Below are 22433 nucleotides of genomic sequence, written 5' to 3'. Positions count from 1 at the left end.
TCTGAAAATATACCATTTGGTGAGAGAAATGAACTACTTGTGTTTGCTGTACCAAGAAATAGCAGTTTCATTGTAGCTTTATTAGCAAAGGCTTTGTTGGTTATTTCGAGGTTACTGGCCCACTGGTATGGAAAATATATTTCAGTAGAAGAGTCTTCAGTAGATGTGAAGATTTAAAGGACTTTTAACTGAGTAGACACTCGAGAAATTCAGTGGCAAGCTTTTCTTCTGAAACACTTTGTTTCTTCACAAATTTGAGATTGTTTATTGTGTTCCTAGAGCTGTACTGCTGTCCTTTCAGATAGCAGCCATTCAGGTATTTGCATTAGGAAATATAAGCATTTGAAATAGTGAATTGAAATGTCCAACGTGTCTGGATACAACTTCAAAGGAGGAGGGATGAAATTACTTCAGTGTTCTTCTGTTCCAGCATTAGAAGTTTTCATACTTTTTAGAACTGGTTTAGTGTGAAAACATTATCTTGGAACAGCAACAACTCGTGTGTTTTGATATTAGCTTTTAGCATGTGGTGGCATTTCAAGGAAGAATATCTGTTTTTGTACTGATTACGCATTGAAACGTGCTGATACAAAGCTGTCTCAGCTGAGATAACGATGTGAACGTGGATACCTGTCAGAGCTATTTCTGTGCCTTCTAAAGTTCAAGCACATCATTCTGAACTGATACTTCATTAAAGGAAGCATGCAAATTTTGTGAAATATGTAAGCTGAAGATGGAAAGCGCTTGTGCTGGTAAAGTCTTCTAAAGGATCTTTGCTAACCAGCTTTGGGAAGAGACTAGTTGAACTTGGTATGCTTTTTTTGCCTTAGGTTTTCACAGTTTTCTGAGCTAAACTGAATGGAAAACATGATCTGCGTGTTACTGACAATAAAATACATATCTGTACTTTATATCTGTACATGTCTGTACATGTATCACAATCTTTAAGAATTTTCAGGAAGATGCTGGATAGTACCTTCCTTTCTGAAGTGCAGTGGCAATTCTCATGATTACAGTGTCTTAGATATGCATTTTAGAGACTAGCCTGTTTGATTTTCATTCTGTCACTTTCAGGTTGAAACTTCTGGGGATTTTTGTGTAGGAACACATTTCAATCTATTACTATCCTTAATGTTCCTGCTATTGAAATTAATTTAGAGTCTGTTTCTGTGAGTCATATAAATGAACCATTGAGAGATGTTAAGCCTCCGAGGTAAGAAACAAAGCAGTAAAACTAATCCTTCAGATGTGTTGCATTTAAATCCAGTCTTTTGAGATTTGCAGTTGGAGAATGTCACATTTTGTGTAATGATTTTTAATATACTAGCTGAGGTTGAGGAATTGAATTCTAAAAAGCTGGACTCTAAGATTTCAGTTTGTAAAATTTGCAAGTACAAGTGCAGCTACTACCTAGTTCTTTTAAAGGAGTAGTTTCTGCTATTTGTTACTGCTTAAAAACACTTGAGTTACAATGTTTAGTTAAACATCTTTTTTTTTTTTTAACCCAATTCCATTTTTTTAGGGGCATTTTGAGGAACGTAGAGAACAAATCCTCTAACAGTTGCAAATTCTTATGAGCAATTTGCCATGTTTGCTGTCAAAAAGCGTTTTGGACTTTTTGATTTTTATATTGACTGAGGCCTCAGCATCCAGTTCTGCTCACTTTGAAAGCATCTGCTGTTGTGGACAGTCTTTACCTCCATGTAGTGACACATAGTTAACACTGTACATCTACCTTTAGCAGTGGCTTTTTTTTTTTTTTTTTTTTGTCTTAACACCCTATGAATACATTGAAGCTTCTGGAAGAATGGAAGGATTTAGCTGATCTACTGTACACTAAGTTGTTGCAGTACTTTGAATACAAGTGTCCTGTAGTTCTTCTCAGTTACAGAGTAAAATCTTTAGACTTCTGTGTGTTCGTTGTTGGAGCTCTAGAACAACAAGACCTTTTGGGCAGTTGTTTTTTCCATGCAGATGATGTCATAGTATGAGATGCAGTGAAAGTAAGCATCCTTTACTTACTTAAGCTGGTGAGGCTAGAGCAAATGAGCTAAAATAGGAGGGGATGGAGCTGTTGCAACAGTATTTCTGTTGTGATGGAAGACTCCACTTGTATCATCTGAAGTGTAGAAGACTGAAATTGTGCCAGGTGACCTGGGTAGTTAGCAGGCTGATCACTCCCAGGTAGCTACAGTGGAACATCTATCAGCTTTTCCCCTGCTGAGTGATTATATTTCTACACAAAGTTGCAGTTTCTTGTAATTTTTTTACTCATTAACAATTGTAACCTCATTGTAATTTCAGCTTCTGGAGCCCGTCTGCCATCAGCTCTTTGAGTTCTATCGCAGTGGTGAGAAGCAATTACTACGATTCACACTGCAGTTTCTGCCTGAACTGATGTGGTGCTACCTTGCTGTCTCAGCCAGCAGAGATTTGCAGAGCAGTGGATGTATAGAAGCCCTTCTTCTAGGAGTGTATAACTTGGTTTGTATTTACACCTAATTATTCAGGCCTAAAAATATTAGTGTTCTTTTAAGGGGATACTGTAAAGTGTCTATGGAGAAAGGATAAGCTCTTTTATTTCAGAACTGAAAACAAGTGATTGAGTGTCGTACTTTTCTCTCTTTAAATTTATGTTAAAGTTGGAAATCTGCAATGTGAACTTGAAAAGGATTCCTCTTCAGTTCTTGCTTTCATTAATTCTTGGTATGGCAATTAAATTTGCATTTTGCTGGAGAGCCTTTGTAGGTGCTACATTTGAAGTTGTTGCCTGTGCTTTCTGTGGTATTCTGGCCATCTTGACTAGAGATCATGCATAAAGGCACTTTCAACAAATTCTTAGTACTTGATGGTTGAACAGATTGCTCACTCTTGAGAAAATGAAAGTCTTTCATTTTGTAATAACCTTGACTTTTTTTGTATATTTTGCATGAAAATATACTGTTTGCTGTTAAATTAATTCTTTGAAAAGCAGAATTCTGAGGGAACATTGAAAAGCATCATATTTTAGCTGTTACAGGCAAAATGCAATTAGTCTGTACTAAGAGATGCTTTACTGAAACTCCTTTCTAATCTCTGCCTTTGGATAAGTAAAATTTGCTGCTGAAATTTAAAATTAGAGGCTGTGTGGTTTTGGTTAGGTCTGCTTCAGGAGTTGTTGCTGAAGGTTTTGATCCAGAGTATTTCAGTGCTCTTCTGTGATATTTGGTCCTTTTTGTTGTTTCTTTGCCTAACTCATTAGCTTTCTGCTAACTTACAGATGTGAGAAGCCTGCCAATGTTCTACTCCAGTGATATACTGCAGGAAGGTATCTTCTGTCTGGTTTCTGTAGAACAGTGTAACCCTTGGTGTCTTGTTGTCTTCTGCCTTTTTCAGGAGATAGTTGACAAAGAGGGACACAGCAAAGTGCTGAGTTTCACTATTCCATCTTTGTCCAAACCTTCAGTATATCATGAAGTAAGTGACACTTACAGCATAAAGTTGTCACTGATGGTGAAAGGCAGTGTGATTTTGGGGTCTGTGCGTGAAGAATGAAAGTGAAAATTAGTCCTTGCATTTTGCATGACCTAGTAACACGTTTCTCAGTCTACTCATTGCTGCTAACTGGTCTTTGGGGCCTGAAGACTCAGTAGTCATAACTCAGCGATATGCATGTACCAACTGTATTTTTTCCTGTTCTGAAACCTTATATTTTACCTGCTGTTAAGTGATTTCTTAAGTCTAAGGTGTTCAGATAAATTGATGTAGAAATATGATGATGCTGATCTCTTGGCTATTTTTACTTGCATTGTAGCAAGACTTCAGTTTGGATGTGTTTTAATTTTTTTCTTTATTTTCCCCCCCTGTAGCCTTCCAGTATTGGCTCCATGGCTCTTACTGAAGGAGCTTTGTCCCAGCATGGTTTGTCCAGGGTTGTGTACAGTGGACCTCATCCTCAGAGGGAGATGTTGACAGCACAGAACAGGTGAAATTGTATAATAGGATTTATCTTGATAATCATTTAAGAATCTTCTAAGAGTTTTTAATAATTATAGACAGAAGGTGCATGAGTGTGTGCTGTTTTTCCTTTCATTTGTTTTTCTACGTGTATTAAATTTATATGGAGGATGCATAGGAAAAGGAAAGGCTTGCCATCCCAAGTCATTGATAAATAATTTTATTGAATTAAACCAAGTTTGTTCAAATAACCCTTGCAAATTTCTCCGTAAAACAGTTTTACTTGTTTAAAAAAACCCATAAAATTGGTAATATAATCTGCTGTTTTCTGTAAACTCCAGGTTTGAAGTGTTGACTTTCCTTCTGCTCTGCTACAATGCTGCCTTAAGCTACATGCCTGCAATTTCTCTTCAGTCATTGTGTCAAATTTGCTCAAGGTAACTTCTGTAGGCTGATTATACTTGAAATGTTATCAAGTTGAAATGTAATTTGTTTGAACTTAGCAAACAGTAATGAAAAAAGTCCTTTCATTCCCAAAAGTTGCTTGTAAACTTGATTTTTTTTTTAAAGTATTTATAGCTGCATTGCTTATCTTAAAGTATCTCTTAATTAACTGTGGACTGAGATCTCAGAATTGGAGAAGCAATGACCTGGTTTATAAGCACTACTGTAAACTGGAGGAAGAAGTCAAATCCAAGGAACTATGTTTTTATTGAAATAGTTCTAGGTGTTTTATCGAAATAATTCAGAAATGTTTTCTAAAATCTTGGTTAACTTTGCACTGCATGCTTACTAAGCATTTCAATGGTGTGGAAGTTGAAACTCAATTGAAAATGTAATGATTACTAAAACTAGAAATATGCTCATTCCTACAGATGTTTTGGATATTCCCTAAATCTGGTGTAAAAACAACTAAAAAGACAAAGCTGAGGCATTCATCTTTTTTTATTTCTTTCTTTTTAAAGAGAAAGAACTACTAGTGAACTTGTCTCTCTGGCATTTTGGAAGCTGACATTGAATCAAGGAAATTAGAGCATTCTTGTTAACCCAGGCAACCGAGGAGACCCAGAGCAGCTGTTTACCACTAGTAGCTCTGAGGTTCTAGATTCTTCATACAAGTAAACAAACAGAAACATCCAGAAAAACAAATGAGTAATGGGTGCTTGTTTTTTCTTGTTTTGTTCTGTTTTGAATTAGTCTTAGCAGAAGATGCATTGCAGAATAGAGAAGAAAAAAAGAGTAGTAAGTTAGTGGCAAAGTTGTTATTCATTAAAAAAAAAAAAAAAAAAGAGTCCTGAAAGCTCTGTTACAGCTGTAATTTGAACGTTAAGAAGCAATACAACCTTAATCTGTTTTTTGCTGGGGGCCATAAATGAGTTTTAAAGAAGTGTTTTAGGAGCTCTCTGGTTGTAATGAAGCTGAAGAATCGAATCTTTTTGTAATGGAAACTTTCTGTGCTATAAAGAAGGAAATTCTTTGATTAATGTCATAGGAGGTCATTCCTTAAGTCTGGAAGTAATAGTTAATAAGTTGAATATTTAACTACACAATATCTTTGATTTCCAGAATCTTTTGACTACAAAAGCTGATGTGAAATTTGGATCAGAATTAAATTCAAATGCTGACTTCTACTGGAGTTTAGAATGATTTTTTTTAATGTGACTGTTCTAGTCTCTGCTTGAAATTTTTGTGCTTTTTTCATACTTTTTTAATGGCAGTTTTCAGTGTTCAACTGTGGTATAAATGTAACGTTACCATCTAGGGTATCTCTATTTTGAAGGATTTGAACGCTGCCAGTAGAGGGCATAGCCTTCTTCCATACTGAGAAAGAATCCGCTTTAGCACTCAGTTGTTGATGGACACTGTCCTTGGGTCTACTGTTGTTAAAGCACACACCAAACATCTAGTTCAGTCATGTTCTATACAAAGGTGGTTCTTCATTATTTACTAGTGACAAATGCATTATTTCTCTAGAATTTGTGTCTGCGGATATCCTCGCCAACAAGTCAGAAAGTATAAGGGAGTAAACAGCAGGATTCCAGTTTCATCTGAATTCATGGTGCAAATGCTAACAGGGATTTATTATGCCTTGTAAGTGAGTAGGTTTTTTTTCTTTATTATTCACACACAATAAAGAAGCACCAGCTTAACTTATACGTTCATTTAGGCATGCTACTTTTGAAGTGTTTTATTTTCTAATGGACAGATGCTGGGTGTGGCAATAAAGACCTCAGGATTAGAACACAGTTCACCAACTTGTTAAATGACATTTCCTGTGTGATACTGAGGAATGAAGGCTAGCATAACACTTAACAGTCATAACTGATGGTGTGAAAAAATACCTGAAAAATCTTTTCCAACTTTTGTCTGCTGTCCACGTTTTTGACATCAATCTAGTTAAGGAAAAAAGTCTTAGCATTCTTTCTCTAAAATGTTGAATGTCATCCATCCTTTGTTGATGTGTAAAGCTCTTTCATTAACTGAAATAATCAGAGGCTAGTAACATGGGGGTATTCAAAAGGTGGTTTAATATTAAGACGATTCTATTGGAATTTCAGAATATTTCATTACTAGCTGATCAATAACTAGCAATGTTACTTTTAAACTGCTCAGAGTGGTCAATGAAAATAAAACTAGTGCCTCCATATGCGCTAATTCAGAACAAAATTTTTAAGTAGCAGGCTTACTGATAATAAGCACAAGTAGTTTAACTTTCAGGTGGGCTCCCAAGGGACACTAATTTCTTGAAGGTCATGACCAAGAAAGTTCATCCATTGATACAGGTGCTTACTTTTAAGTATATGTTTAACTTTGCAGTTATAATGGAGAATGGGATCTGGCTCGTAAAGCTATGGATGACATTTTGTATAGAGCACAACTGGAACTGTATCCAGAACCTCTGCTGGTAGGTAATGTAGTCCAACATTTTTTAAGTAGAGTTTTTAGTTCAGTAAATGCTTTCTGTGAACATCACGTGAGGAACCTAAATCTCGTGAGGTCTATGTGTCTTGCTTGTTTGAGTAGCTAGATCTGTAAGGATATATACACACATTTTCAGTGTACTTAGTTATTTTATCATTCTCCCAAGTGAATAAGTGGTTTACAGTAGAACATTTCTAAGACTTGAAAGCATAATGATAGTGGAGAAGCACTCTGGAGTTAATATTAAGTAATAGTCATTTAGTCATAACTGAAGACTGCTTTAAATAGTGACAGATTTTAAATACAAATTAATTCTAAAAGCTAATTGCACCACGTATTCTTTATAACTTGTGCAAAATGCTAATGTGCTTGCTTGACCTTAAATTGGAGTTGTATGCAATAACCTTTATAGACTACTAGCGATCCTGTGACATAATTATTTTCTGAAATTTCAACCTTCATGTTAAAAACTTCATAGAATTGTAGAATAGCTCAGGTGGGAAAAGACCTTAAAGATAATTAAGTCCAACCCCAACGTAACCATACTGCCCTAACTCTAACAACCTTCTGCTAAATCATGTCCGTGAGCACCACATCCAATCTGAGCACCACCATTTTTAAACACATCCAGGAACGGTGACTCAACCACCTCCCTGGGGAGCCTATTGCAGTGCTGAACAACCCTTTCTGTAAAGACTTTTTTTCCTGATATCCGGCCTAAACCTCCCCTGACACAATTTGTGGCCATTTCCTCTTGTCCTGTCACCAGTGAGAAGAGACCAGCATCTTTCAGATATTGGAAGAAAACAGTGAGGTTTCCCCTCAGCCTTCTCTGCCTCAGACTAAAGAGCCCCAGTACCTTCAGTTGCTCTTTGTAGGGCATATTCTCCAAGCCTTGTTGTCCTTCTTTGGACCTGCTCCAGCACCTCAATGTCCTTTTTGTATTGAGGTGCCCAAAACTGAGCCTAGTACTCGAGATGAGGCCTCACTAGTGCCGAGTACAGGGGCAGGATGACTTCCCTAGTCCTGCTCACCACACCATTCCTGATACAAGCTTTAACTGCATTTTTCCTTGCTCTAGGTTGCTAATGCAATAAAAGCTTCACTGCCTCAGGGTGCCATGAAGTCTAGTAAAGAAGGTACAAAATGCATTCAGGTTGAAATTACACCTACTTCATCCAGGATATCAAGAAATGCTGTGACTAGCATGTCTATCCGAGGGCACAGATGGAAAAGACACGGTAAGAGGCACAATTTACAATGGTTTCTTAGCTTCTTAAACCTGTTTAAAAGAATATTGAGGGTTTTGTCTTTGTGCTTGTCACTGTTAACGAGAATGCCTTTAGTGAACTGACACTGTACATTTATTCTTAAAATTATATGATTTCTTTTAAACGTACATTATTAACGTGGGTCTGGAACAGTGCGAAGATGCTATATACTAGATGAAACATGTCACAGTTGGGCATTGGTGCTATTCTGCTGCTGCTGATAAGCAAGTGGCTGGTAGTTTGATAACTGGTAAATGAGAAACTTAGTGGATCAGAAAGTATATTCTCTATTTCCTCAATCCTGTTTTTTTTTTTTTTTCTTTTAATGAAACACCTTTTTGTTAAAGGCTGCTGTACAACATTTTTGATTCTTTCAAAAGACTTATGTTCTTGTTCTCTTCTGAAAAGTAGTGTATGATATTTGAAGCAAAGCAAATATTTAATAAATATGCTACAGTGCCTCATTTGTTTTAAGTTATCTAAATAAAAACAATATTTAAGGCTTGAAGAGGTAAATTATTACTTTTGAGGTGAAGTAGTATAAGGGCTTCAACAAAGTGAAGCACAGGTCAGTGCTGAGGAGTAGAAAAAAATGGTGCTTAATATACTGCAAAAGGACAATCAATGTATTCCACTTTCTCTACCAGATTCAGGTGGGGGAAGAGCTGCTGAACAAGGGATCAAAACTTCCAGCGACTTGCTGTGCTGTGTTTGTAATTCTGATGAAAGGGAGGAGTCAGTGTAGATAAGTGTTCTTTTAATAGGCTGAATAAAGACTTTAAAACAGTATTATGATGACTTCTATATGATGTGTGCTATATGAACTTTTTTGTAGTATATATAAAGTTCAGTTCAAAAAAAGATTGCAAAGATCTGTGTTACTGAAAAAAAAAAACCAAAAACAACAATGCACCACACGGGGATATTTCAGGTAGCTGTTGAAGATTATAAATATTCTGATAAAAGAGGGTTTAAAAATAACAATAACGATTTCTGAACAGTGATGATACATGCTGATATTAGTTCCAGTAGTAAGCTTTTGAATGTGAGGAAGGGCAAAGGAAGTTAAAATAGTTAAAGTTCTTTTCATTTCAATAACATGCTTGATTTATTAACTTAAACTGGTAGGCAAAGACGAGGAGCAGAACATTAATGTCCTTGATATGAGTGTGGTTCAGTAGTAAGAGCGTAAGTCGTTTCTGAGATTTCAAGACTGCTAAGGAACATTTTAGCCATTATTGTTTATTTTCCTTTCTGCCTGCTTAAAATTTTTGAGGAGGGAATATTGACCTGGAGTCGGGATACTGTATAATAATGGCTTCTAAATGCAGATGTCCTCTAAAGCTTGGCAGTTTTGCTATTATTTTCAAGTGGTAAATGGGAACGCAGATCAGGGATACTGAGTGTTTACTCATTCAGAAGAATTGGAAGTATTAAAACAAAGTTTCCTTTGCTCTTGCATTTACAGAAGAAAATGAAATATAAAATTATCCTCATGGGAATCCAACTTTTTCAGCAAATACAAGAATGTGAAAGTTTTTACAAATATTTCTTCTTGGAGGGCCAATACTGAGAGAAAGTCAAGAACCAATGGTGGGACAAGTGTTCACTGCAACCGATGGCAGTAAGGTGGAAGGGAAATAAGAATATAAGTAGGATTTGTAGAAATGGGGGGAAGAGAGCAGCAAAAGATAAACAGTGATACTCTAGTTAATATGACAGAAGTGAGAAGTAGTGAGTATTTAGGACAAGGACTGAAGATCAAGGAGCACCGAGGATTTCCACTAACAAACTCTTGTCATCATTCTATTTGGGTTATTGAAAAAACTTTGTGTTGGTCTAGTGGTACAGGACTTAAAGAAGGACTGTATTTCTGACTGATCAGCAAAGTCTTTTTGGTTTATGTGGCAGGTGTTTCAAGTATGTAGCACTTGAGCCAGGCTACTCAGAAACTTCATTAGAAAATTCTAAAACAAAACAAGAAAACCTGTTGTTTATGACTGGAACAGAGGCCTTTAAAATCAGAACAAAATGTCTTCAGATTTCACAGTTCCTCATAAAACTCAGTGTCCCACAATCCCCTATGAAAGATGTGGAATAGATCTTCAGGGTAGGTGAATAATGAGGCTTGTGCTTACAGATGCTTGTTTGAATTAAAATGAATACTGGAGCAGGAAGAAATAAGCCGGCAAACCTTGTACCTCCTGACCCACTGCTCTGCCACAGAGAGAAGGAAAGGATCAATTCAGAGATTTTACTTTTGTATTTCAATACAAAGTGGGTTACACAAATAGATTTTGAAGCTAGGGGAGGCAGCTGAGAGGTAGTTTCTTATGCGTGATGTGGACCATGAGAACTCACAAAGCAAAGTATCTCTTGGGCTGCAAGGGCAGCAATTTTAGATCTGTCTATTTGTATAGAATAAAAAACAAAAGAATCTCAGCTGATCACATTTCTGATTGAGAAGCATGTGGGTTGTTTATATTGTTATTTTATTAAAAATAACAGTTTATTTCTGAAGTTTTGGGACACTGGGTCTTGCTAGCTTCTGTTAGAACTGTAAATTGAAGTCTCTTGGGAAAAGATCAACTTAATTTTTAAATTTGTTATGATACTTAACAAGATTGTAATTCTTGTTACTGAGAAGGACTTTTGTTTTTAAATCAAGTTGTTATCCTTGATTTGGGCTTCTGACAGAGGTAGTAATTGCAAAAGTCATTTGCAAAATGGACCCATTACTCATGAACAGGATTTAGAGCTAATTGATTTCAGCCACCACTTACCAACAGATTACTTGGAGCTACTGCATTGGGTTGGCTTGACTTGAATCATACAGCTTAAAGGGAATTTGATCTAATGGTAGTTTTTCATGCCTCCGTGTTAGTGTTTAAAAAAAAAAAAACAACAGTTTGAGTGGCATCCATGTTTCCATTCACAAGTAGAGGTCGAGCAGAGAAATCAAGCAGTCTATGTAACTTTATAAACACTGAAAAGTTATTTACAGAAGCTAGGGCAAAAAAAAAAAACAAAACGGCATCTGCTTAGCAATGCTTTTCTTAGTAATCTAAATCTGAGATCTCTCCAACTTCCCCACAAAGAGCTGTTGGGAAAAACTTGTGTGCATGTAAGGCATGCTGTGATGGGACAGACTGAGTAAATGGAGCTGAGCAGATGACAGTGGAATATGTAACAAAAGCAAAGATGTTGACTGGAGAATAAAGTCAAGCTAATTTTTCCAACTGCAAGAATTGACTTTGAGGTTGTACACAAGGCATAGGAGAAACGTCAGTCTTTGAATCTGTGTGGAGAGAATTTCCCTTTATTTTATTTATTTTGAAGCATTATTAATACCTGAAATAATTACAACTTTTTTGGGGAGGGGGTTCTGGAATGAATGCTGATTTGGGGAGAAAGGAGCTTGATACTCCTGTGCATAATTCAAAATGCTGATGTTATTATGCAGGAAATGCAGCTCGAGTCTGTGATGATTAAAACTGAGTTTCATTCCAGTGGGCAGTTTCATTACACAAGATGTAAGTGATAAAGGCAATTGTAGCAGTAAGGTGGACTACAGTTGAAACCATTTTTATTAGTCCTTAGCAGCTGGTAATCGTGAAATGCAAATGTTAAGGTTGTTTGTACTACTCAAAAACTTCAGAAAGCATAACTCAAATGCATTTTCCTACAAATGCTACAGCATATCTCTGTTAGCTTTCAAATCGGTGTAACTGTCCAGTTTTGTCTGTAAGACCAGTTTTGCCAGTTTTGCACTTTTTCTCTTTTGTTACGTTGCCTTGTGCATGGGATATTGAGATCTCTTCTTCAAAGGATAGACCTACGGTGTTGTCCAGCTTGAAGCAGTATTATCTACAAAAGCCAAATACTATGATGCTGAAGGTTTGTTTTAGGTGTTCTTAAATATACATATATATACATATGTATGTATGTATAAATAATTAAGGTAGAAGTATGGAGTGCTGCTGATGGGGACATGGATTGTGTTGCTGCCACAGGACAGTGGGTACTATAATGTTAACAGTCTATTTTTCATTAGTTTCCTCCTGTAGTTCAGTGTTAAACACAGAAAGGTATATTCCCCTTTATCAGAAAATAGTTAAGAGAACTTAACTGGAAGATTAAACATGATTATGCTAAGACCTATTTTTTTCAGTTCCTTACTGTAGTGGTGACACAGCTGTGGGAATGCAGCAGCAATGGGTAAAGTGTTGGTACACAATGGGGTATTACATTTAGAGATGCACATCACTAAACCACAATAATTAATTATTGCTATTATCACCAAATGTGTGATGTAGGAAGTTCTTCCTCTTTTCCTCCAGCCTCTGCTATGCTGTGGACTTGGTGCATTCTGAATCTCCGTTCTCTGGAGCAGCTGTTTGTTAATGCTTTTCTGCTCTTAGTGGGGAAGGGACTGACTGCAGGCTCTGTTCTGCCCTCTCCTCAGCCTGGTTTCCCAGCTGTAAATGAAGTTTCTGGAATAGACTTGTGCACGTGGAGTTCAGTGGATCCGGGGAAGTAGCTCTGCTGAAGTGCTCCAGTAGCACGGACAGGGGAAGAGGAACTGGTTTGGAGATTTGCTGTAGGAGAGGCACAGCTACCCCACCCCTGTGTAGTGAGGCCATTGAAGCCAATGAGTGGTGGTCTCCTCACTAATTTTCCACTCCTGCGTTTCAAGAAAAAGTGCTGTATATAATGGTATTCTAATATAGCTGCAGTTCATAGCGCTCAGATGCAACTGTTACTGTGTTACTGATGATAAAAGTACTCTGTGGAAGGGATGGCCTCTTGGAAGGAAGTGTAATTGCAACTTTTAATTTGTTTCTTGACAGATATTAAGAAATTAGTGGCTAAAGACAGCAGCTATTAATTCCATTTGCATTGGCTAGTGCAACTTGTTAAATGAACACTTCCTTAAGTAGCTGACTAGTCAGTTAGAAAGAATCACGTTAACAAATGATGACAGGTAAAAGCAGGGATAGCTTCTTAATTGAGGGATGGTGATGTCCATCCCTGTCTGAATATCTTTCTTTGTCTGGGGCTGACTTCTTTTCTGTGGTGAGTGCAGACAGCAACAGTGTTAGCAGAGAGCCAAGGGCTGCAGCATGCTGCCTGGGAATGCACTGTGCCTGCACAGGGATCCTCAGGGTGGGAGCAGGGGGAGGATCTCCTCCAGATAAAATAGTGTTTCAAAGCTGAAATGTTGAATGTGGGACTTCCCAGTATGTGGGTGATCATTGGTAGATAGACTCTCACTATTTAAGAAGATAATTTCATACTCACTAATGTTGCTGATTAACAAGAGGTTAATGTGTGAACATCTGCTTTAATTCATAATGCTTTAATCATCTGTTTCTGTTGCTTTTTGTTCCATGTTTTGTTTCAGGCATCATTTTTGTCTTTTTTTTTTTTTTCTTATCCATCTTTAATTCTAGAACAAGCAGAGAATGGTAATGATGCTACTGAAATTGGCAACTTTATCATACCTGAAATTAGTGTCACAAATGTGTCTGGAGAGAAAACCGGGAATGGGGAAAAGAGCAGAGCACTAGCAGAGAATGATGCTCAGCATATACAGGGAGTACAGGAAACAGCTACAGATCCTAGAACTGACAGCAAATGCATGCCAGAAATCAGGAGGCAAAAATCTGTAAGAAAAATGATGGAGGATGGAATAAACTCATCTGGCAGAGTGCAGTTTTAGCAGACCACTTGTAGCTGCACTCTAAGGTACCACTGATTGAAAGGATCACTGCTGCATGTTTGAAGAATTGAAGTATGCAGTTAATATATTGCATGTGTAATAACACAAATGCATGTACTGCACACAGCTTTGTCTGTGCCACGGACAATGACAACATACTTACAAGCAGATATTTTTAATCTGGAGACTGTACACTGTGAGACTCAACATTTCTTTGAATATCCTAAACATATTTGTTGGATTTACAAAATCCAGTGATGAACATTATGAAGAATCAATCAAAATGGAAGTGAAAATTGTCTCCCTATATACCTAAAATATTCCAAATTCCACTTGTTGTGCTATACTGGAGATTTCATGTTCCATTGTGCATGAGTTTCCAGCTCATGCCACGAAACCTATAGTGCAGAATGTGACCTTTCAGTACTAAAGCACTCTTGGGTTGCTGAATGAACAGCTGCCATACTGGGTTTTCTGGAGCATTGATCACAGATCATTTATAATTACTGAGCTTTGCAAAAACTTGTATTGGAGCACTTGCTCAAAATGAGATTTGCACTTTTGTGTGGTATTTTCTAATCTGTTTCTAATCTGCATGAATTAACAATACTGCTTTTTTTTTTTTAAAAATCAAAATCACTACAGAATGAAATTTTAGGCATGCTTTTTGATCTAGTTAATGCAGCATTATTTGCTGGAATTTTATATCCTAATGATTCTTGATTACAAAATGTAATAGGTAAGTTCTGGTCTTCTACTCTCTGTGCTGTTGCTTTATGGCTTCACGCTTGTAAATATCAAAGTCTAGTAATGCATAAAGTCAATAGATGTGAGAAAGGCAAATGTTAATTTTTTTTTTTTCTTCTTTTTTCTACCACACAGGAAATACAGATTTAGGAATTGAAGAAGAACTGATAGAAGTATCTGAAACTGATGAAGGGTTTTACTCTAGGGCTGCTTCTAGCACAAGTCAGTCTGCCTTGTCTAACAGCAGCAACACGAGCAGTAAGAACCTTTTAGGGAAGAGCCAACGAAGATCTGGAGGAAGCAAAGCTGCAGGAAGAGAAAAAGAAGGAGAAACCTGTAGAGAACACTTGTCACGAAAGCAAACTCAGAGAGCCCTGAGTGAGAACCTAGAGCTTGTCTCTTTGAAGAGACTGACACTGACAACAAGCCAGTCCCTGCCTAAACCTGGTAGCCATAGTTTGGCCAGAACTACCACGACTGTGTTTAGTAAATCCTTTGAACAGGTCAGTGGTGTCACAGTTGTGAATAATCGTGGAGGTGTATCTGGTACAGAGGCAAATAGGTTCTCAGCTTGCAGTCTCCAGGAGGAAAAACTTATCTATGGAACAGAAAGAACAGACCTCCCAGTATTAAGCAAACAACCTAATCAACAGCGACCTCCCAGTATTAGCATAACTTTGTCAACAGATTGATATCATTACACTGGCAAAACGAAATATGGGGTTTTATGCAGATATTGGTACTGTACCTTAAGCTCCTAATACGTCCTATGTTACTTTCTTAAATCTCAAACCTGTAAATTCTTATTCTGCTCACGTTTGACAGTAGTGGTAAATAGAGTTCTAATTATTCTGCATCAGCTTCAAATAGGTTGGAAAGTTCCTCTCTGACATCCTGCATTTATCCTCCAATTGTTTATGACTTCATGCAGTTTGCATCTTTACCAAATTAACAAATATTGTTTGTTTAGCTACTGACCAAGATGTCTGGCTTTTTACAAATGCACTATTTGGGAACGGAGAGATCCTCTATCCCAGATTCTACTATTCACTACTGCTTAGCATACATAAAACTGCAAGCATCTCTTTTAAGAGGAGCCTTGCAGCATGAGCATAACATTTTGGAATGGCACTGTAAGAATATAAGTGCTCTTCTGTGAGTTACGAGGAAGGTATACTTATATGTAAGGTTAAAACTAGAAGCATCAGTTAGTGTTTGATGTTATGGTGGTTTTTGTTAGTATACACTGCAATGTTCATACTTCTGTACGCCTACAAGTATCTGAGGTAAAGGTGCATTTTGTTTTATATGTGAATCTTTGAAACTGGCCAAATGTCACAAGGTAGCAGTACTTGTGGATGGCAGTTCTTACCACCGACTGTAATAGCCACTTTTCAGACAAGTGTGACTGACTCCTTTCAGTTTCTTAGATGTTGAGCACGAAACTTCTCATGGAAAAGTTGCTGTCATCGGTATTTGTATTACTTATGAGGAAGAGATGAGCTTATGTGGAGGTATCATGTAGAAAATAAGGTATGAACCCTTTGCACTGAATCAAACAATTCAGGAGTGTAACTGCAATTACCATGAACTTGTTACTTGAGACTAATAGTACCAAAGGATGTGTACTTTCGGAAACTTGCAAGCACAAAGGGAAATTACAATGTAAATATAACTAGCAATGTAATTGCTAGTGTTTTGTATCTATTATTTTTCTAGTTAGAAATTGTCAAAGTGTAACATGTTCTAAGTTACCTGACCTGTATGGTGACCTTGTTCGATACCAATTTTTATAAGCTTCAGGCTTTAATTAAAGTAAACATTAAAATGGTTTATGTGGAAATTTGGAGAAGCAAAAAATCAGTGGCAGTGATGATCTGATAGACAGCAAATCATAGTGCGTGTGGAATCAGGGTGAGGATCTAATGACTGGTAATTCCCAGCAGTCCTGATTTCTGCAGCTAGTGATCCTTTGTTGTCAAGGACGTAGGAGGACCTCAGAACAGACCCAAGCACTAACATTAACATTCTGGTAGACATCTGCCTAGAGATGAATGTCGGTGTCCCTTTTTAACTTAAACTGAAGCACAAGCAGCTAATGTTATTCAGGTTTATAGTTGATTAATTAATGAAAAGAGATGAGAAGACATAACTGATAGGGGGTTAGTTGTATGATTCTACTTCTAAGACAGCAAACTAGTCGTGCACATTTCATAATGTTCCTTCAACTTGTTGAAGTAGCTGCAGCAGTCTATGGATGTTTGTCTTCAGCTGAGTCTGAGTGTAAATGAATGTACCACGCTTTCTCATGTTCTTCAGTTCGCTGAATGACACTGTTTTGTTTTAGCAATGTAGTATTTCACCTTCTCACAGTGAAATGTCTTTTGAATTGTAATGAAAATTTACATTCCTGTTGTACAAACTACGCACTTGTCTTGTTTAATGTTTAATACCTTGGCCAGTAAAATAAACTGGTAGTTTTTGAAATTATATGCTTTTGTAAATACTTCTTACGGCAGGAAATTTGCCTGTATTGTTACTGGGGTGGGTTTTTTTTTTTTGTTTTATTTTGTTTTGTTTTGTTTTGTTTTACCAGACTGTGTTGAAATACACATTCGATACTAATGTGTTTGTTTCACATTGACCAGTATGTCTGGACTAACATAAATGTAACAATAGAACGAGGCAGAAGAAGGGCTTTTCAGGCAGCTGGAGAACTGCACAACACATACTGAATGTAGAGTTCTTCCTTTCCTTGACATTTGTGTTGGATATGATGAAAGATAACCTGCAGAACTCCCAGCTGCCACCTGATTTCCTCTTGTGGGGTTCTTGGACTTAACAATATCATGGAAACACAGTAACTAGAATTGAAATAAAAACTAGAATAGGTGGATAAAATTGCAATTGGCAAATGTGACTGCACTAATTATGAGTTAGCACTGAGGATCTAGAACTACCATGTAATTCTTTTGGTTTGGGTTCATTTAATTCATGACTGTTCTAATTACTGTCAGAGTAGATAGTGCTTCAAACTGGGTGTTTGTGTCAAAGGCATCCCTTATATTTGGGAGATGCAGCCACCTCAGCAGCAAGTCATGCCAGTTCTGAAGCATCTAAAATGCCATCGAGTGTAAATACATAACATGATTGGGATGCTGTTAAGTCAGTAAAGTTAGTTTATCCTTTTATTTTATACAAATAATGATTCTAACTGTGGTCTCACTTGAACCTGAAACAGAAACTCACGTTGGTACAACCAGGATTACGTGAGTCTTCATGCTTCCTTTAGAAAACGAAGGGAAAGTTTCGTGGTACCAGAGGCTGCTGCTTCCATACGTGTGTGTCTTTGTAAGTATGTATGCTTAAGTCTCTGGGGTGACATAGGCAATAAGCGTGTCTTAGTGAACAGACATCACTCCTTGATGCTGAGAGAGTCTCAACAATTTTTTTACTGATGGAAATAATATAACTTCCAGCTGTGCTGCTTTCCTTTCTTCAAAAGTATGCAAAAAAGCAGTGGGGGAAGGAAAGCAGAACTGTTAGTTGTCTGAATGTCTGCAGTGTGTTCCAGAAGATGTTCTGTACTGCTTCCAACGCAGAATTGAAGGGAAGGTGGGACCAGAAACAGAGCTATTACTTCTTTCTTGTTACTTCTGAAATATTGAAAGCCTTGGGTTTTTGAGCACTATCTGATCATTTTAGACTAACGAAAGAAAAATATACTAAAGAAGCAGTTCTCTTTTTTTTTTTTTCCCCCTATACTAAAGAAGCAGTTTTTTTCCTATTTTCGGGATATTCTATCGTTCCATATTGTAGTCTACCCGGTAGTAGGTAGTTCTGATGAATGCACTCCAAATGTCATACGTAGTTGCAACATTCTGCAGGAAAAAAATGTTATGTAGGAGTGAATCATCTCAAATTATAATGACAGAAGTTGTTGAATGCTGACATTTACAACTGACCTCATTGTTTTGAATCAGAGGAAACTGTTTCCAATGACAACTTTGAACAGCAACATTTTCAAAACTCTTAAAAAAGCTGAGTAGAATTGTTTTTGTTTAGAAAATCTATAGCACTGATGCAAAAATTGTATGGCCTCCAACCACTTGATCTGGAGCTGCAATGGGTTTTCTGAAGGGAGTAAAGTGCCACTGAATTGTCTTGAATACCCGACAGACTTGATGAGTATAAAAATACACAACTTGTTGCCACCCTTCTCAGTAGGTCTGTGGTCTATGAGGATTTTAGAAATTTCTAGCTGAATTATTTGACAACTTTTCTCAGTGTTTGAGGCTTACATTGCTGCATATATATCTATATATAATTCTGTATAATTCTGTAATTCTAAAACAGCAAATTAGATGTGCACATTTCACAGTGTCCACTGCAGCCAGCAGGATGACTGTAGCTGGATGCTTCTTAACCTGAGAGTCTGAGTCTGAATGTGCCACACTTCCTCAGTTTTTGGTTTGCTGAGTGATGTTTTGCTTTAGCAATTTTTAGTAAAGGTTTTAACCTTACAGTGTTTTCTGAATTGTACAAGAAAATTTACATTCCTGTTGTATCAACTAAAGACTTGTTTTGTTTGGTATTTAATACTTTGGCCAGTAAAATAAACTGGTGGATTTTGAAGTTGCATGCTTTCATAAATACTTAATACAGCAGGAAAAATCGTTTTTTTTTTGTTTCTACAGGCTTTGTTGAAGTACACTGTAATATATTGAGCTTTTTCATTATATGTGTGTAGAAGCCCTGGTAAGGTTGTCTTCATTACTTTCAACATGCCAACCAGGTATCCTGCACAGAGCATGGGCTCTATGGAAGCAGGCAAGTCACCCTGTCCAACCCACCTGGCTGAGAAGTGCTGACCCTCAGATGCCTGCAAGCAGGTGAGTTGTAGCCAGAAACACGGCCATCCTCGTCACTGCTGTGGTACTGTTTGGGCAGCTCTGTGATAACCTTAATATAGCAGCATTTTGATACACAACTGCTCTGTATCTTCTTTAGATCTTGTATTCAGCAGTTCTCACTATTTCTGTGTTTGAAGCACCAGCAATCCTGGAGGTCAGTTGTAACAAGTCTCTTGAGAATGATATGTTTGTAAAAGCCTGGAAGGGGAGCCAATGCAATTGGCTCTACAAGTGGTGTGGTGTTTCTTGTGCTGCTCAGCCAGAAGGTGTATCACTTCCCCAGCTCTGACAGTACAGAAGTAGTGCTTAGGTTCCTTTTTCAGAAAACCACAGTGTGGCTGAGGCTGGAGATCGTCTCATCCACCTCCTCTGCCTCAAGCGGAGTCAGCCAAGTCAGATTGCTCAAAGCCACATGCAGTTTGGTTCTGTGCTCACTGCCCCTTGCGCTGCCCCTGGGCACTACATGAAGACTGGATTTCCTAGCCCTACCTGTGCACACTCAAAGGGACTCTCTAATCCTCCGTGGTCTCCTGCTTCCACCTCCTGTGTGCTTCCTTTTCACAGGTAAGTAGAATGGAGAGCCTCATGTCTGTGCACACAGGCCTGCTGGCTCTGCTTGACTTCCTGTGTGTTGGGATGGGCCAGTTTGCGAGCCTGGAGGAGCCCCCACCCAGTTCTGCTGGGTCTCACTGCCCTCCAGGATGGCCTCCCTGTCTCCAAACAGACGAGGTCTGTTTGCAGGTATGGGGTTGCATTTTGCACAAAGTTCCTTAACCTACCCTTACAAATGTGGTCTCTGGTGCAACGCTGTGGAGGAACCTGCACGAATGGAAGAGCTTGTCTAAATAGCAGCTGTGAGAATCTTATGTTTTGGGAACAATGTTCACTTTCTTTTTTTTAAATCCCAAATCTTTAACCTGTTGATTCAAATGGTCAAAACATAAATTATCTCTATGTGTATGGACAAGAAAGGAAATCTCAGATTCTTAACAGTTCACTTGGTCTGGCAAGGGTCTAGTTAGGGATTCCCAGCTTGGAATTTTGGTTTCTGAGGTGTAGGGTTTGAGCTTGGGGCTGTGACTGTCCTATGAAAGTGTAAGATTTGCTATTTCAGTGACAGTGAGTGAAAGAGAATGCTTAGGATGGGCTCTTAACATGGCTTCAAGTAGGAATAGTTACTGATTAGTGGAAGAGAATTTGAATCTCCCTTTTCCAAAATGTGGCAGGAAGTACAAAAAATAGTGGTGCCTCCAAAGCACAGCTCTTAGCTGGGGGGGAGTGGGGAATATAACAGAGAGCCTCTCTGTGGGGAACTGTGGAGTGGGAGAGGAACCTGCAGGTAGCACAAGCATTGAGAATTTGGAATGGCATTTGTTCGTACTGACTTTACAGCTGGCCGCCTGCATTTGATTTGGTTGCTTTTTGTGTTAAGTGTTAATTTAGCTCTGTATTAAAGGGAACTTCAGCACGCTCGTGTTCTCTCACCCAGCGGCTGCCAGGTAACAACACCTGCCAGTTCTGGCAGATGGGAGCGTGTCCCTGTGACTGGGGCAACTGCTGTGGCACGAGCCTCTTTGCTGCAGGTGTTGCTTCATTGACTCTGAAATGAGGGCATGTTTAATTGCCTGTAACCTTGAATTTCCTGGGACAGTGCTGAACGTACTGGTGCAGAAGGGCTGGTGGAAGCGGGGCTGAGTCACACAGACAAGCCCAGCAGTTGTTAGTGCTGTAGTGCTGACTAACGCCGATGCTCCTGGCTGCAGCTTCTCAGGCTGAAGTGTGGTGGTGGATTTCTGTAGTGTGAGGATGTTCCTGTTGGACAGGATCTCGCTGCACAGGGCCAAAATACACACGAGTGTTTGGATCGATCATTTTAGCATAGCCCTGAATAATGCCAGAAGTGCCCTATTTTCACTATGGGTCTTACTAACAGGTAGAAGTCCAGGAGGAATAGACCTGACTTACTGGTGCTGCAGGCCTTGAGGCAGCAATTCATTGGAAATAAAAGGGATGGTACTGGGGGGCCACAATTCAGCTGAATCTGTTTGGATTTTTTGAGTAAGTGTGAAATAGCAGCACTCCTGAACACCTAAAGCAGGGATGGAGGGATAAAACTGGAGCACAGATCTCTTTACAGTGTTCTTGTTTCTGCCATTCTTTAGTCAGAATCTCACTTAAAAATATGCAATATCTTCAGCTGCTTTGAGGTTTAAAGGTAGAATAGCATCAAGGCTGTGAGTGCCTGTAACTAAGTGACAGCTATTCAGCTCCAGCTCAATCCTCTGACAAATGTAAGGTCTTTCATTTGTTGTTCAGTCTGCAAGGGAGCTTCTCACCTGCCTTGCAGGCTGCCTTTGTAACTTGAAATGCCTTCAGTTGTATGAGCTCTTGTTTTTGTGCTGCTAGTTCAGGAAACCTCGCTACAGAAGCGTTGTCACTGACCCTAATATGAACCTGGCTTCTTCCTGTGGGTAGGCAGAATTCTGCAGGGAGGAAGGGCAGGAGGCTGCAGGCAGCAACATGGGCTGGAGGGGTGAGGTCAGGGGTCTGGGATGGGACCCAACACTGAGCCCTAGCAGTGCTCCTGAACCACTGTGCTTTGGTCGCTCAGTGATTACTCCATTGCTTGGCATCATCACCCCAAAGCAAAAGTGTGTAGGGATAAATAGCCTGAAGAAAGGACTGGGTGATGGTGTTGTGTAGCATCCACTGCTATCGCCTGTCTTTTTGCCAGAGGTTGGCATAGGGGATGCAGGCAGCAGTGTGCTCTCAGTGAGTGACAGAGTGTTTTTGTGCCTTCAGAGGAGCATTGGGTGAAGCTGCTGTGCTGCCTGCGAGCACAAAAGAGTTTTGACGCACTCCAGTAATGCTGAGATGAATAACTTCTTAAATATGTCAACAAAATGAGTTACTAGGTAGATC

The 22433-nt window shown here is 38.5% G+C and overlaps 1 protein-coding gene across 4 annotated transcripts in view; it reads left to right on the top strand.

The window, feature by feature from the left end:
- Window positions 1-17088, top strand: part of HYCC1 (hyccin PI4KA lipid kinase complex subunit 1) — a 36769-nt gene extending 19681 nt beyond the window's left edge. The window contains exons 2-10 of one of the 4 annotated variants that reach the window (XM_085226181.1): window positions 1075-1213; window positions 2305-2484; window positions 3376-3456; window positions 3849-3964; window positions 4278-4373; window positions 5911-6027; window positions 6754-6841; window positions 7940-8099; window positions 14734-17088. In XM_085226181.1, the coding sequence (XP_085082307.1) occupies window positions 2398-2484; window positions 3376-3456; window positions 3849-3964; window positions 4278-4373; window positions 5911-6027; window positions 6754-6841; window positions 7940-8099; window positions 14734-15290 (1302 nt within the window). In that variant the 5' untranslated portion in view covers window positions 1075-1213; window positions 2305-2397 and the 3' untranslated portion in view covers window positions 15291-17088. Of the gene's footprint in view, window positions 1-1074; window positions 1214-2304; window positions 2485-3375; window positions 3457-3848; window positions 3965-4277; window positions 4374-5910; window positions 6028-6753; window positions 6842-7939; window positions 8100-13582; window positions 13877-14733 lie in introns of those variants that run through there. The other 3 variants (XM_085226179.1, XM_085226182.1, XM_085226180.1) reach the window with 3 other exon arrangements.
- Window positions 17089-22433: the final 5345 nt, after the last annotated feature.

Source organism: Meleagris gallopavo, chromosome 6 (assembly GCF_905368555.1).
Source record: "Meleagris gallopavo chromosome 6, MGAL_WU_HG_1.1, whole genome shotgun sequence".
In the NCBI taxonomy this organism is placed as follows: Eukaryota; Metazoa; Chordata; class Aves; order Galliformes; family Phasianidae; genus Meleagris; species Meleagris gallopavo.
Note: the sequence above shows the minus strand (reverse complement) of the source record. Positions and strands in the feature narration are given on the sequence as shown.